This window comes from Kogia breviceps, chromosome 20 (genome assembly GCF_026419965.1).
Source record: "Kogia breviceps isolate mKogBre1 chromosome 20, mKogBre1 haplotype 1, whole genome shotgun sequence".
NCBI lineage: Eukaryota > Metazoa > Chordata > Mammalia > Artiodactyla > Physeteridae > Kogia > Kogia breviceps.
This window is the reverse complement of record NC_081329.1, coordinates 8,360,482-8,375,566: the sequence shown is the minus strand read 5'-3', so window position 1 is coordinate 8,375,566 and position 15,085 is coordinate 8,360,482. Positions and strand designations below refer to the sequence as shown.

General features: G+C 42.2%; 1 protein-coding gene across 4 annotated transcripts in view; it reads right to left on the bottom strand.

The window, feature by feature from the left end:
- The window catches only part of CSMD1 (CUB and Sushi multiple domains 1), a 1,661,506-nt gene that overhangs the window by 593,679 nt on the left and 1,052,742 nt on the right, over window positions 1-15,085 (bottom strand). For all 4 annotated transcript variants that reach the window (XM_067022449.1, XM_067022447.1, XM_067022448.1 and 1 more), the window contains exon 6: window positions 8,316-8,428. In XM_067022449.1, coding sequence (XP_066878550.1) covers window positions 8,316-8,428 — 113 coding nt within the window. The remainder of the gene's footprint in view (window positions 1-8,315; window positions 8,429-15,085) is intronic.

The window sequence follows — 15,085 nt, the reverse complement described above, 5'->3', positions numbered from 1 at the left end:
TCCCGAGATGCCCCACCCTTTTCGCTTTGTTCCTGCCTGCTCTCTCCGTCTCCCCTCCCACCCCAGGAGGGACACGCTGCATTTGCAGAGGGCTGAATGCCCCTCTGCGTCCTCGACGCTGCCGCTCTGGTCTCCGAATGCTCCCCTCTTGGCCGAGATCCTTCCGTCCCTTCTTCCCGGACGCCCTGGATGCAACCCAGGCTGTCCCTCCTCCGGGAAACCTTCTCCGACAGCCCGTCTGCTCCTTCCGGCATCAGCAGAGGTGCATTTTTCTAATTCATCGCTCGTGGTGCCTGGCTGCACTCACATCGTCCGGAAACTGTCCGTTTACGCGTATTCCTGTCTTCTTCCCCGGGCCGGGGGCCAGAGCACGACCCGTCATCTCTGGCCCCGTGTGTCCCAGCGCAGTGAGGTCACATTCAGATCGTCCGTGAGGGACAGATCATCTGAATGACCTGAGCTGCTGTCCAGTGAATGGCCATCGCACTTGGACCAGTGAAACAGAGTAAACAAAAGTAGAGGCCGGCGAACTTCCAGGAAGTTTATAAAAGTAGTAAAATCCTGCGAGCCCTCCCTGCACACAAAGTCTGTGAGGCAGACGTCCAGGTCATGCCCCGTACGGAGATTGTAGAGCCGAATTTGAGGTGCAGGGGGACCCATTCTGGGCACCGAGCTACGTGCTTCCCAGGATTAATCCTCTAATCCACACCTCTGTCCACCGTGGTCATTGTTACCAGTCCTGTTTTGTAGGGCAGGAAACAGGCTTCCATATAACAGGGCTGGGACTCAGATCAGGGCCACGTGTCTCCCGCGGTCCACCCATCGCTGGGCTTGGACCCAGCTGTTCACCTTCAACCCCCAGCCCCTCACTCCACACGGTGAGAGCTCTCGCTGTGGCCGGGTTTACACTGTGGACGGCGTGTCTGCGGAGTGGCTTCCTTCGTGTGTCTGTGTCACGCGAGTATGACACATGCAGGGCAGCCCTCACACCTGTTCGCCAAGGGCAGCCCTTCACTAGGCTGTGAAGCATCTCCCTGTTCCTTTTCCCATCTTCCTCCTTACTCAGGAGGAAGGAGGAAGTACTGTGTGTACATTTCTTTAGCTTCTTGTCAACTCCAGCGTCTACCTGCCTGGTGCCCTTTAGTTCCATATCCATATGTATTCATATTTGTTCATGAATATATTTATTCTATTATTCAGTACTTCATTCTCCATGCTTACTATTTCCGCCACCCCCCCATTCTTATTACATCTGTTCCTTCGGGGGTTCTGCCATTTTTCTGCTCTGAATAGATCAAGCTGAGAAAATGGATAAAGTTGTCACTCACGTATAGCTGTCTTTTAGTGTCACTTTTTCCTTTGGGATTTCCCTTTTACAAAAATAAATCGCTACTCTCCAGAGACAGGTGTTCTGATCAGCAACCGAGGAAGCAGTACCGCCAGTCGATGGAGAAAATAGTGTTGAAAGGATGGCATTGAACAGAGAGCACAGAGGGTTCTATTGCTGTCCTGATTCTGCCATTTATTTACAGGCTGTGGGACGAGGGCCCACCCCACTTACCATCTCCTTTCCTTGTATGTAGCGTGAGGCTCTTCTTAATTTTGACTTCAACAGGACCATGACATTGAGTGTGTGTGTGTGTGGGGGGTCTCTAGGTATTTTTGTCTGGGCCTGTTTGTAAGAAAATTCTAAAGAAATTGTCATTTTGGAGGAAGGGGATTGTTCTGCCCCTTTGTAAAAACAATTTTTAAATCAACATGTACACACACACAGTAAAAAGCAAACTACTCTTTTTTAGCAAAGAGCTCTCATGTAAATACTTGGTTTTGCAGATCCCCAAATGTCATGTAAATGGACCATGCAGGGTGCATGTGTTTGTGTCCATTCACTCTATAGGATGTCTACGAGATTCACTCATGTTGTTGCTTTTAGAAGTAGTTTGTCTTTTTTCATTTTTATTTAGTATTCCACTGGACGAATATACATACTTTCTTAACATGCTCTACTGTGGCTGGACATTTAGGTTAATTCCACTGTCTGACAACCATGGATAAAGCATCAGTGCACATTCTCTATCCGTGTGTCCTGTTGCACATCTGTACTCATTTCTGCTGGGCGTGTACCCGGAGTGCAACTGCTGGGTCTAGAGAAGGTTCAGGTCCAACTTTACCGTAAAACAGCTGCACCGAAGAGGCTGCACCAGTTCCGATTACTGCCAACAATGTAAGACGATAGTCTTCCCGTTTTTTACGGTTTAAAATACCTCTTAAAATTTTGAAGATCAAACTATTTTAGTTAATTTGGGTTAGGAAGACACACTGAACTCGAGGAACAGTTACTGATAGGCGATGGATGCTCTGATGTCTCAGTGCTGTTTACAAAGTGTTTGCCACACCTTCTTTTCATTGTATTTGCTACCCACAGTGGTTCGGGGCCGCAGATATTATTATTCTCATTTTATACACTAAGGTAGCGAGACACACAGGGCAGAAAGGATACTGGCTAATAATGAATACTTAATGAAAAAGGAGAGGCCAAAAGTCAGCAGCTTGGAACACATAGGTGGGGATCTTCTGTGAATTAGTCAAAGCTCTGGAGTTGGCCCTTTGCAAGAATCTTTGGTCCTCAGAGAAGTTAAAGTATATATTTAGGGAAAGTGGTATGTGTTTCTGATTTCAGTGAATTTATATTTATTAAAAAACTCTTTTTCCTTTTAGAGATTTTAAGAATTACTTAGCGGTTATAAGATTAGATTTCACTAATTTACTTTGATCGAAAGAAAACTACGTGTCCCATCTACCTGAAAGGTCCCCTTAGTGGAAGAGTGAAAGGTGCCCAAGGCCATAGAAATGAACGACAACGCCACCTAGGGGTTGTCTCGCTAGTTCTGCAGACCGATGGTCCATGGGCCTTGGGAAGAGTATGGACACCTGATTTCCTTCGTGTTTCAACATATGTTAACTAAGCCCCTTTCAAGTTCTATTTATGGTCCTTACTGTTTACTGTTCTAAAGGGAGAGACAGACACACGCATTGGCCCCAGGATCCAGGTCTATTACATTGGAGGTAGAGCTTCTACAGGTTGCAGAAGATGTGAGCACTGGAGAATGGAGGATGGTAAAATGAATACCTAAACTTGAATTAATCTGAAAAGATGAAGTTCCCAATTTTCCAAAATATGTTTATAACAACATGAAAGTCTTCATTGTATACAAAGTTCTTCATTTTAAATAAAAAGGGAAATCAATAGTGGTATAGAATGATCACCTAAAAAGAAAGCCAAATTGTTTGTGTCAACACAAGACTTAAAGCCACGGTCAGGTTTTCCCTTGCTTTATGAGACAGAGAGTTCCCTATACAAGCTGGAACTTTATTACAAACACTTTCAAAATGATTGATCAGTTACAGAAATCAATGGGAATTTTATTTTGTGAAAATTGTATTTTTATAAATGGCCAGATAAATATATGTAAAACTGGAGCTCAATGCATATATGGCTACGTAATAGTGAAGAGGTATTCATGGTTCAAGGTTAATATATCTTTAAAAATATTCATCTTGTAGGCATCAAAAATGTCTACATGATGAATTGTGCTAACAAGGCACTAATTTAATTATAATTAATGATGGAGGCAACATATAAAGAATGGGCTCAATTTTCAGCTGATTTAAAGAATAACATGTCCTACATAAATCTATCATTCTGTGAGAGCCCACTATAGACACAAGATATTTCAAATCTATCAAGTGGCTTTTATTGTCTTTGCCACATTTTTCGTTCACAATGCTATTTTAAAAGTGAATATATTTAGCAACAATAGAGCAGTTTTACTTGTCAATCTACCTTACTACTACTTTTGGCATAACTTGCTGGCATGATTGAAGCAATAAGAGCCAAAGAAGAAAGTGGCAGATTCAGAGAAGAAAGAACGTAGTGATGAAAACATAAAGGAAAAGAAGAAACACAATGTTATGGTGGTGGTTGGTTGTTTATCTGACCAAGAAAATCATCAAGTTAAAAGGAATGTATTCTTTGTTTTTAGAAATTGTAAAAACCTATCCAGGTGTCGTACTCTTGGCTGGAGAAGCAGTTTCTCCTCCAGAGACACAGCCATAGGGCTGTGTTAGCAGCTTAGGAAACACAAAGAGTTTTCATAGGAATCTCACATAACTTGCAATCTCGTTCACTTTGAGTAACACTGATGGAATTTTTATAGTCTTAATGAGTGACCACAAATGATAAATCTGACTACAATAATGTTAAAAAGGCAGTAAGCAAAGAAATGTGTTTTTTAATGTTCCCCTTCTTCACCAAACACCCCAAGATTCAGATTCTTTAACAGAATATATATTTTTTAACATCTTTATTGGAGTATAATTGCTTTACAATGGTGTGTTAGTTTCTGTTTATATCAAAGTGAATCAGCTATACATATACATATATCCCCATATCTCCTCCCTCTTGCGTCTCCCTCCCTCCCACCCTCCCTATCCCAACCCTCTAGGTGGTCACAAAGCACCAAGCTGATCTCCCTGTGCTATGCGGCTGCTTCCCACTAGCTCTCTATTTTACATTTGGTAGTGTGTATATGTCCATGCCACTCTCTCACTTCGTCCCAGCTTACCCTTCCCCCGCCGCACGTCCTCAAGTCCATTCTCTACATCTGCGTCTTTATTCCTGTCCTGCCCCTAGGTTCTTCAGAACCATTTTTTTTTTCTTTAGATTCCATCTGTATGTGTTAGCATACGGTATTTGTTTTTCTTTTTCTGACTTACTTCACTCTGTATGACAGTCTCTAGGTCCATCCAACTCACTACAAATAACTCAGTTTCATTCCTTTTTATGGCTGAGTAATATTCCATTGTATATATGTGCCACATCTTCTTTATGCATTCATCTGTCAATGAACACTTAGCTTGTGTCCAGGTCCTGGCTATTGTAAATAGAGCTGCAGTGAACATTGTGCTACATGACTCTTTTTGAATTATGGTTTTCTCAGGGTATATGCCCAGTAGTGGGATTGCTGGGTGGTATGGTAGTTCTATTTTTAGTTTTTTAAGGAACCTCCATACTATTCTCCACAGTGGCTGTATCAATTTACATTCCCACCAACAGTGCAAGAGGGTTCCGTCTTCTCCACACACTCTCCAGCATTTATTGTTTGTAGATTTTTTGATGATGGACATTCTGACTGGTATGAGGTGATAACTCACTGAAGTTTTGATTTGCATTTCTCTAATGAGTGATGTTGGGCATCTTTTCATGTGCCTCTTGGCCATCTGTATGTCTTCCGTGGTGAAATGTCTATTTAGGTCTTCTGCCCATTTTTTTAAATTGGGTTGTTTGTTTTTTTGATATTGAGCTGCATGAGCTGCTTGTATATTTTGGAGATTAATGCTTTGTCAGTTGCTTAGTTTGCAAATATTTTCTCCCATTCTGAGGGTTCTTCTCGTCTTGTTTATGGTTTCCTTTGCTGTGCAAAAGCTTTTAAGTTTCATTAGGCCCCATTTGTTTATTTATGTTTATTTCCATTTCTCTAGAAGGTGGGTCATAAAGGATCTTGCTGTGATTTATGTCGTAGAGTATTCTGCCTATGTTTTCCTCTAAGAGTTTTAGAGTGTCTGGCCTTACGTATAGGTCTTTAATCTATTTTGAGTTTATTTTTGTGTATGGTGTTAGGGAGTGCTCTAATTTCATTCTTTTACTTGTAGCTGTCCAATTTTCCCAGCACCACTTATTGAAGAGGCTGTCTTTTCTCCACTGTATATTCTTCCCTCCTTTATCAAAGATAAGGTGACCATAGTGCGTGGGTTTATCTCTGGGCTTTCTATCCTGTTCCACTGATCTATATTTCTGTTTTTGTGCCAGTACCATATCATCTTGATTACTGTCACTTTGTAGTATAGTCTGAAGTCCAGGAGCCTGATTCCTCCAGCTCCGTTTTTCTTTCTCAAGATTGCTTTGGCTATCTGGGGTTTTGACAGAATATTTAGATAGATATTAAACTAGCTTTTTGTAGACACTGTGTGTTTTCACTATTATTATTGTTCTTGCTGGTTTTTTAGATTGCTCTTTTACTCTGCTTTTCTTTTTAGCAATTGTGTTGGTAATAACAACAGCGTTTTTTCCCCTGAGTTTGTCTGGTTGAAATAAAGTACAATACAAATTGGGGCTTCCTGATATTCAATCCAGGCAGAAAAAAAAGGGAAAATTTACAGGAATAACACACTCTCCTACAGGACAGGAAGCTTTCCCCTCATTTGTCCTCAGAGTGAAAACATTGAGGCCTCTCAGCTGCATAGTCAGGGCAGAGTGGTGTCCAGAGGAGATGGTCAGTGGGACAGCTTCCAGGGGCTCTGAGAGGCTCAGCCTGAGCCATCACTTGCCTCCTGCCTTCCGCTGCCCTCAGGCTTGTTCTAGAATCAGCAGAAAGGACCACCCATAGCTTCTATTTATGGGTGATAGTTCTGCCCTCAGGAGCCAGAAAAATTCTCATAATGCCTTCCCGCCTGGCGTTGACAGGTGCTCTCTGTTATTTCCCAAAAGGATGACATCCAGTACTGAATCTGACCTTCCACATATGGTCGGCTGAGATTCAGCCTTAGTCATGACCCCTCCTGTGATATAAGGCCCGAGGTGAATGAAACAAAAGGCAGCTCCCTCCCACCATTTAGTCTTGGACTTGAACTTCAAAGTCAGCCTGAAGACGTTTTCTCATGTATCCCTGTTAAGCAGTGTTTACTCCTCCTTATATTTTTGCATCTTTTTATCTCTTGGGACTTATGTACAAATTTTTCTAGTCACGGCTTATATATATCATCAATGGCTGATATGCCTAAACTATTGCAATTGTTTCTTATATCTACCAATTTAGAGTATCTTCAAACTTGATATTCTGTTTTTCACCTTTCTTCCAATCACTGGTACCGATGCCAAATCCACTGATCAGGTTTAGAGGATGATACCTAGACATTTTTCTGTAGTTCCACACCAATCAATTAATCAGGACCTTTGGAGAAGATCAATCACCAGTTTAGAAATAACGCTATAGATCTACCTACCTGCCTGTCTGATCAGTCAGTTGTTATTCCAAATAGTGATCTACGATGGCTTTAAATCAGGGATAGATGTATCTGTTGATGTGGAGTAATATGGAGAAGACTCAGAATTTCCTACGAGACTGAGTCGTGTATTCCTCACCACCCCCCGCACTGTATCACCTAGTGACCCCAGTCCCCACTGGTATGTCCTTTCCATACCCGTTCTCCTATAACCACATTTAGAATAAATGGCCTTGAAAGATAAAGGCACACAGTGGCAGGTATAGGAAGAAAGAGATTGGCCTTGCCTGGGTCCCAGAATAAGTGAAAACAAATTACTGTGACTCTTAGCCAAGCTTCAAGGCAGTATATTTGCAATCCAAGAGCTTTCCGGCAGCATCAGAAAAAACTGAGGGGTGGACAGTGCTCCTTATGAATAAAATGCATTTTGGTGAAATAAAATTGTCCCTGGACTCCAAGTCAGGCATGTTCCATGAGGGTTCACAAGCCCCAAGGATCCCGGTGGCAGATACAACTCAACGCGTGTCCTCCTCAGCATCATCTGTATTTAAATCCCTGAAGATTGCTCTGATTTTTTTGTAACTTCTTGCCCAAAAGGACAGAGTGAAGGCATTGTGGATTTTAAAATGTGTTTCAGATAGGAGTCATTCAGAGCCACTTTGGAATATTACCAAAACCTCCTTAAGCGGCTCCTGTGATTCTCTTTCTGTTCCATGTTTCATGGGAGCTGTTTACAAACTATCTTTCTGATCTGCTAGTTTCTGGAGCATGGGGGTTGTCATAATTTCCTCACTGTGTGGTCCCAGCTTCCCTGTGGCAAGTGTTCAGGGAATCCTGCCTTAATTGAACTGGCATTCTCAGAGCCATGATTTGGGGAAAGCTGGAGAAGTTTGCTTGGCACAGCATCTAGCTTTCTGACAGTGCCATACTAGTTTTATTTGCAGATGCATGTGGAACAGCTTCCATCAACCTTTTTCACAGTATTGATAACAATAATTGATTATTAGAAACATATAGGAAACTAGACAATACTATCCAGGAATAAACCCTAGAAATTAGAGAGAAAGAGAAAGTTTCAGAATCAACCCTACATACTATTGACTACAGACTCTCTGTTTTACCCGGCTACAAACAATCTGTGATTTCTGTTTTGAGGTATGTGTAAATCACTTATGTGTAAATCACTAAATCAGGTAGTTGCATTTATGCAGTGTGAATACATTTTTTTTTCTTATAAAATGGAGCCTTCTTACCTTGAAACTGAGCATTAAATCCTTTCCGTCGATGGTTACTGTCGGATGTGAAATGGAGCCGTAACCAATTCTTGCTACTGATAACAGGAGAAGGGAGGTTCATGCCCGTCAGCCTGGAAGAGAGAATGAAGAAAATCTCTCTTGTAAACCAGCAGCGCAAATGTCCCATCTCAAACCTGATTTTACAACTGAGCGCAGACAGTCTTTATGTAGGGTTGCCTAAAACAGACGCCATTTATTAGCTGCATTTCCACTTTGAAGCACTTCAGATAATTTCATCTTTGCCCACAAAGAAATGCTATATTCATCCTTGATGGAATAAAGGCTTTCACAAATGTTGGACGTTTTGATTGTTCTTTATTAATGACGATTAAATGAGCAGATATTCTTTTGATCTCTTATTTCTTCTTATCAGGACCTCGATCATAATGAATTACAAAAGGAAAAATAGGCAAATGATACAAGTCTGCCCTTCACTATTTGGACACTTGGCAATTCGGTTTCACCTGAAGTCGACTCAGATAACTGATAACATCCAATCTTTCCAGGGCCCCATCTGCAGATTCACAACCTGGGCCTTTCCTACTCAAGTGAAGAGAGGGATGTTTATGAGATTAGTGACAAGAACTGTCAAAGAGATTCAACATGGAATAAAATCATGTGTGAGTAAAGTAGTATATTAAACAAAATTAAATCTTTCAAAAGTAAGACGGGATCAATCTCTGGTTAAGCTGTTGAAAATATCCAGCCCACTTACAATGTGCACTCTGGTTGTCAGAAAAAGCAAGTCATTTACTTCCTACTATTGAAAACTTTGTGTCATTACTAAGGAGTATCTGCCTTCTCAGGCAGAGGAGCTCTTGATGGTTAGAGATGATGTGATGCATTCCATTCTGGACAGTGGTCTAAGTACCACTGGATTGGATGCTTCAGACAGACGATTGTGTGTTGGCTCCACTTGCACTAGTTGAGGCACTATATCCCTGGGTTATCTTTTCTGAACCTCAGTTTTCCAGTCTGTAAACTGGACTTGAAAAGACCTAGATCAAGGTGTTTAAGGAGATGGTATAGATGCACGTGTAAATGCTCCTAAAGCTACTTACATGGGGTTACACATTGTATAATTATTTTGCATCTCAGCTGTAAAACTATTTTCAAAATGATGTTTATTCGTGCAGATGATATGTCAGGGATTCACAAATTGCCCTGGAGCTGCAACCGGTGGGGCCCTTTGCGGGCTGGCTGGCGATTTCCACCGCTGGAAATCGTACTCTATGCCTGGAATTTGCTAGGCACGGGTTGGCTGTGTAGAGCGTTTCCCTAGTTACTACTACTTTTACCTGGAGGAAAAGCTGCACCCAGTGAAATATGTAGGCAAGCTTCCTGATGTCAGGGTGTTCAATTTCAACTCTCAGGTTTAAAAACGTGCGGTATCCTTTCAAAGTGAAAAGCCAAACCTTGACTGGAACCAATTGCAACAGTGTTTGTGTCACTGTTTGAAATAATCTTTTGTAAAAGAGGAAATACATGACTCAGATCTTACTCTTTGCTTGGATTTATGTAGCACCGACTGGTGAAGCTGGATACGACTGACTCCAAAAAACATTTCATCATTCTAATATTTTTTTTGAAGGCTCCTTCCCCCACCTTCCTTTTCCTGGTGAGATTACGTTACAAATTCTATTAGAAAAAGGTCACATACCTCTTTGCCTAATAGTGACAATGGCCAAGAGAGAAGTAAATTCTGGATTCAGAAACCCACATTGATCCAGCTCACCTATATCTACTTACTAAAATTTTTATAACTGAAATCCACGTTTATTTTGCTGTTGCTTTAAAAATATTGTTTATCCTTAATTAGATTCTCTTGGAGTGGTTCTGATTTCAAAAACTAGGTGGAGTTACATTTTCGTTCCATATCAACATTAGCAATGCACAGAAACAAATCCCCCCTTTCACGGCCATATCTCCCAAATACTGACCTACCAACAAATGGCAGTTTTGTGTTAGTGGACAAACTTGAACAATAAAGAGCCAGATAGAAATACTTTGGGGTTTATGAGTCACGTCGTCTCTGTTGCCACTGTTCACCTCTGCCCTTGTAGCCCCGAAGCAGCCCTGTGTGATATGTTCCAACAACACTTTACTTACGGACACGACTTGCACTTCATGTCATTTTTCTGCATAACAACATATCATTCTTTTTTGATGTTTTTTCAGCCAGTGAACAATGTAACAACCATTCTTAGCTTATAGGCCAGATTTGACCTGTGGCCCATAGTCTGCTGCTTCTTGCTCTATTATATATGAGGCAGTTTGTAAAATATTGAGTAAGGAAGATAACTAGACGATGTATATCAAACTAGTGTATATATTCAAAAACTGCATAATTCCTGTGCAGATTTCTTTTATACAGCATCAAAGGTGAGGATTTAGTAACAACTATATAATTTATTTCCCGTGGTTAGAGCCAAGCCATGCAAGTGAATCATACTCCAGAGTGAATTAACACGCATGGATTTCTTGACTTGGCTGTGTGAATGCAACAAATAGTCACATCCTCTGTTGTGGGGGGCATATGGGGGCAGGTCATTGTTCCATATAAGACCTGTCCTTGGAACTGTGTGTTGTCCTCTCACCTTCCTTAGGGCAGGGGCTAACCTTAGAGATGCTGTTCAACAGAAAGATTATATTACAAAGTCAATCGTTCCTTCATTACAAGCAAATTTAAAGAAACTTGGCTAATATGGAAGCCAGCGGATGATAGGGCAGATTTACTAAGATCCTGGATGATTCAGATAAGGTTTAGAGGTAAAGAAATTCAACTGAATACCTTTGTGGTAATGACTCCCAAAGTGTCCACGTCCTAATCTCCACAACCTGTGACTATGTCACCTTACATGGGAAAAGGGCACTTTGATGATATGATGAAGTTACAGATTACCCTGGATGATGGGGTGGCCCCATGTAATCAGAAAAATCCTTAAAAGTGGGTGATGCTGACAGAATAAGACAGTCAGAGGGATATCAGTGAAATCGAGTCAGAGTGAGGCTTGTGCACACTCCACAGGTGGTCGCTGACCTTGATGATGGAGGAAAGGGTCATGGACCAAGGAACGAGGGTGACCTCTAGAAGACAGAAAAGGCAAGTAAGTGCATTCTCTCCTAGAGCCTCCAGAAAGGACACAGCCCTGATGACACCTTGATTTCATTGAAGTAAAACCTGTATAAGATTTATAACCTGTAGAACCGTAAGATAATACATTTGTATTGGTTTCAGCCATCAGGTTTGTGTTCATTTGTTGTGGCGGCAATGGAAAACTACTACGGCCTTTTAATATGTGTATCCTACTTTTCATTCGAAAGCAGTCCTGAGAGAAAGTCCATATGGTAGACGCTGTCATCACTGTATACCTGTTAATAACCTTAGAGAACCAGTGCAGTTTAAACTCTGTCCGTAATTATCAACGATTGAACGTCTATCAGCGTTGCAGTGAGCTCTCCTACAAGTCCTCTACAATTCTTAGCTGGATTTCTTGTAAATCTGTTGGAATTGGTTTTCTAATAAATAAATAGTTTGGGAAGTGAGAGGTAAACTATGGGGCAATAGTGGACTTGACATGGTTAGTACAAGATAGAAAGCAGAACCATTTTCAAGAGAAAAGAGGAAATGATGGCATAATACCTGTGTCTGTTAGCTTACAATATACTGACAACTTTTTTATCCTAAGCATATAGAAACAAAGGACCTGGTAAAATCAAGCAAATCAAAGATTTCTGGGCTTATCAAATAAAGGAGGGTGGTGAGGAAAAAAAAGAACACCTCAATGCAATCAGCTGGGAAAAAGTCTTTCTGAGGAACTGGTAGAGGCATTTCATTTCTGGAGCATCTCAAACGGGGTCAGGAAACTCAGGAGGCCCAACAATGTGGATACTGAGCAGTCCCTACAGATATGGCTAAAGGTACCAGTAGTTCTCAAAATGTTTTTCAAGAATGCCGAATTAAGCGACTTAATCCATTGGCAAATTCATTTCTTTCAAAGGACACAACAAGGTTTTGCTTCTGCCAAAGGAGCGGAATTGGGTCATTTGTAGAGACATGGATGGACCTAGAGACTGTCATACAGAGTGAAGTAAGTCAGAAAGAGAAAAACAAATATCATGTATTAACGCATATATGTGGAATCTAGAAAAATGGTAGAGATCAACTGGTCTGCAAGGCAGAAATAGAGACACAGATGTAGAGAACAAACGTAGGGACACCAAGGGGGTAAAGTGGTGGGGGTGGTGGTGGGATGAACTGGGAGATTGGGATTGACCTGTAGACACTAATATGTATAAAATGGATAACTAATAAGAACCTGCTGTATAAAAAATAAATAAATGAAATTAACTTTAAAAATAAATAAATGAAGATCCCTCATGGGATCCTTAAAGTTAAGAAGATCCTCTTTGAGCCAACATAGAACTGTCCAGGCTGTTCCGTTTTCTCCAAATAGCTTTACCGTAATTTCTGTGATTCTATTTTTAGTATATCCATGACACCTTTTTCCACTTAACCTCCATCAGCTCCTCTCTCCTCATTTGCGACATAAAGGGGCCCAGCACACGGTTCTTCCCAAACATCACGCCCTGTGTCTGTGACTCATCTGTTTACTTATGTAAATTGGAAGCTGTAGGCTTGAGTCACCAAGACAGTGTTCTGAAATGCATTGGGAAACGCTGCAGTTTTCTCAGAGCGCTCTTTTTGACCACTCCTCGGACGTTAAGCCAGATTTCTTATGTCTTTAGGAAATCATCACACTAATCTCTGGGGATTCCTTGGTGGTTAAACCTCTTTAACGATGATGACTAAGAAGCCAGAAAGCATTAATACCATCAACACGGACTGTAAATTACCCAGCCTCCCTAAGGAGACTAAGGAATTTAATAAATCTGTTACTTTGAAGAGACTCATTGCTTGTCAAGTTGGGGAGAAAGTCATCTGGAAGCTGTGCTATTTCTGTGCTCTTGTGGACATTTAATCAGAGTGTGGTGGTTCACTTATCTCTGTTTTGTCAAAATTAGCTAGAGTAATCTGATCACATGAAGTTTTCCTGAAATGCCGTATTTCTAATTGGGTGTTATTCATGTTAATAGTGAACATATATACATATTTTACATTGAGTTTCTAATGCTGCCACCGTGAGCCTTATTTGGGGCACTGAAGAAAATAACAATGGAAGTAAAAGGTAGTTCCTACTTTGGAAGAATAGAAAAAACAATTTTAAAAAGAGTTATGGGGGGCTCCCCGGGGCTCCCCTGGTGGCGCAGTGGTTGAGAGTCCGCCTGCCGATGCGGGGGACGCGGGTTCGTGCCCCGGTCCGGGAGGATCCCACGTGCCACGGAGCGGCTGGGCCCGTGAGCCGTGGCCTCTGCGCCTGCGCGTCCAGAGCCTGCGCTCCGCAACGGGAGAGGCCACAACAGAGAGAGGCCCGCGTACCGCAAAAAAAAAAAAAGAGCTATGTAAGTGCGTGGACATACACATATATGTATACCAGATACACAAACATGTACATGTACACACACAATAGTTACTTACATATTTACATACAAATATTTCTAGAAAGTTATTCCAAAGGTTTTACACACACACATATACCCTCTTGGAAAAACAACTACGACTGCAAAACAAAAACAAAAAAACACCCACCATCTATTTAAAAGCAGACCCCAGAAGACTTCTCCATTAAAAGTTCTTCCTTTCATCAAATTGATACTTTCTAATAGACTTTTCTTTCACCCTCTTGGCATTCATGGTTAGCGCTCATGAAGATCTTCTCTCTTGGACAACAATCTCTCTCTCTCTCTGCCTTTTTGTCCTCCGGGCACTTCTGAAGATTCTATCATTATGTGGTTATTACACACGCATGGCTCCACCCTTCCCTCTTGGTCATTTGATCCACCCTATGACTTTAGCATCATCTTTCACGTTCTCTGTGTGCCTCATACCTCCTAGGCCTTTTGCAAAAATAATCCATAGATTCTGGAGCCCGTGGAGCTCCCTCCAGGGTGGGACACCCGTCCTTCCAGGCTCACACTCTCCCCTGGCTTCCACTCTGGGATGAACTTGACTCCACTGTGCCCACACGTGGAGCCAGTGCTCCTTCCCTGCTCAGGGTCTTGACGTACTCTGTTCTCTCGCGTCTACCCCACCACCCGCATCCTCTCCATTTGCCTGGCAAGACTGGGCATCGTTTAGGGCTCAGAGGCTGTGTCACATCCTCAGGGAAGCCTGACCTGACCACGTAGGTGAAGCTATTTCTCCCTTCTTCTGCCCTCTCCTCGCTCCCTAGTTCACCCTTCGCAGACATTTCAAATTAGTGACGACCTGTCTCTTGTGTGGTCATTTACTGGATGGGCATTTTTCCTGTGACACGTGAAGCTTGTGTTACCACCAATGTCTCCCTAGCACCCGGTAAAGCACTGGGCAGTTAGTAGAGGTTGAATATACATAGGATGGGAAAATGGAAGAGGTAAGTTTAAACACTCCCAGGGGGCCTTACCCAGGTCCCATCTCACACAGTGAAGGCTACTCTGTACAACCCTTCGTGTTATGAAGCCAGGCCGGGTGCTTGTGACTTACGATGCCTTCATGCGGTGAGTCAGGTCTCTTTATAGCATCAGAGGTGAAGAGAGTGGGTGCGGGGTGGTGCTGGGAGACAGCGACGGTGTCATACCTGCCCGGGACCCAGGCCTCCACACAGACCCACGCACGACTCTGGAGGGCT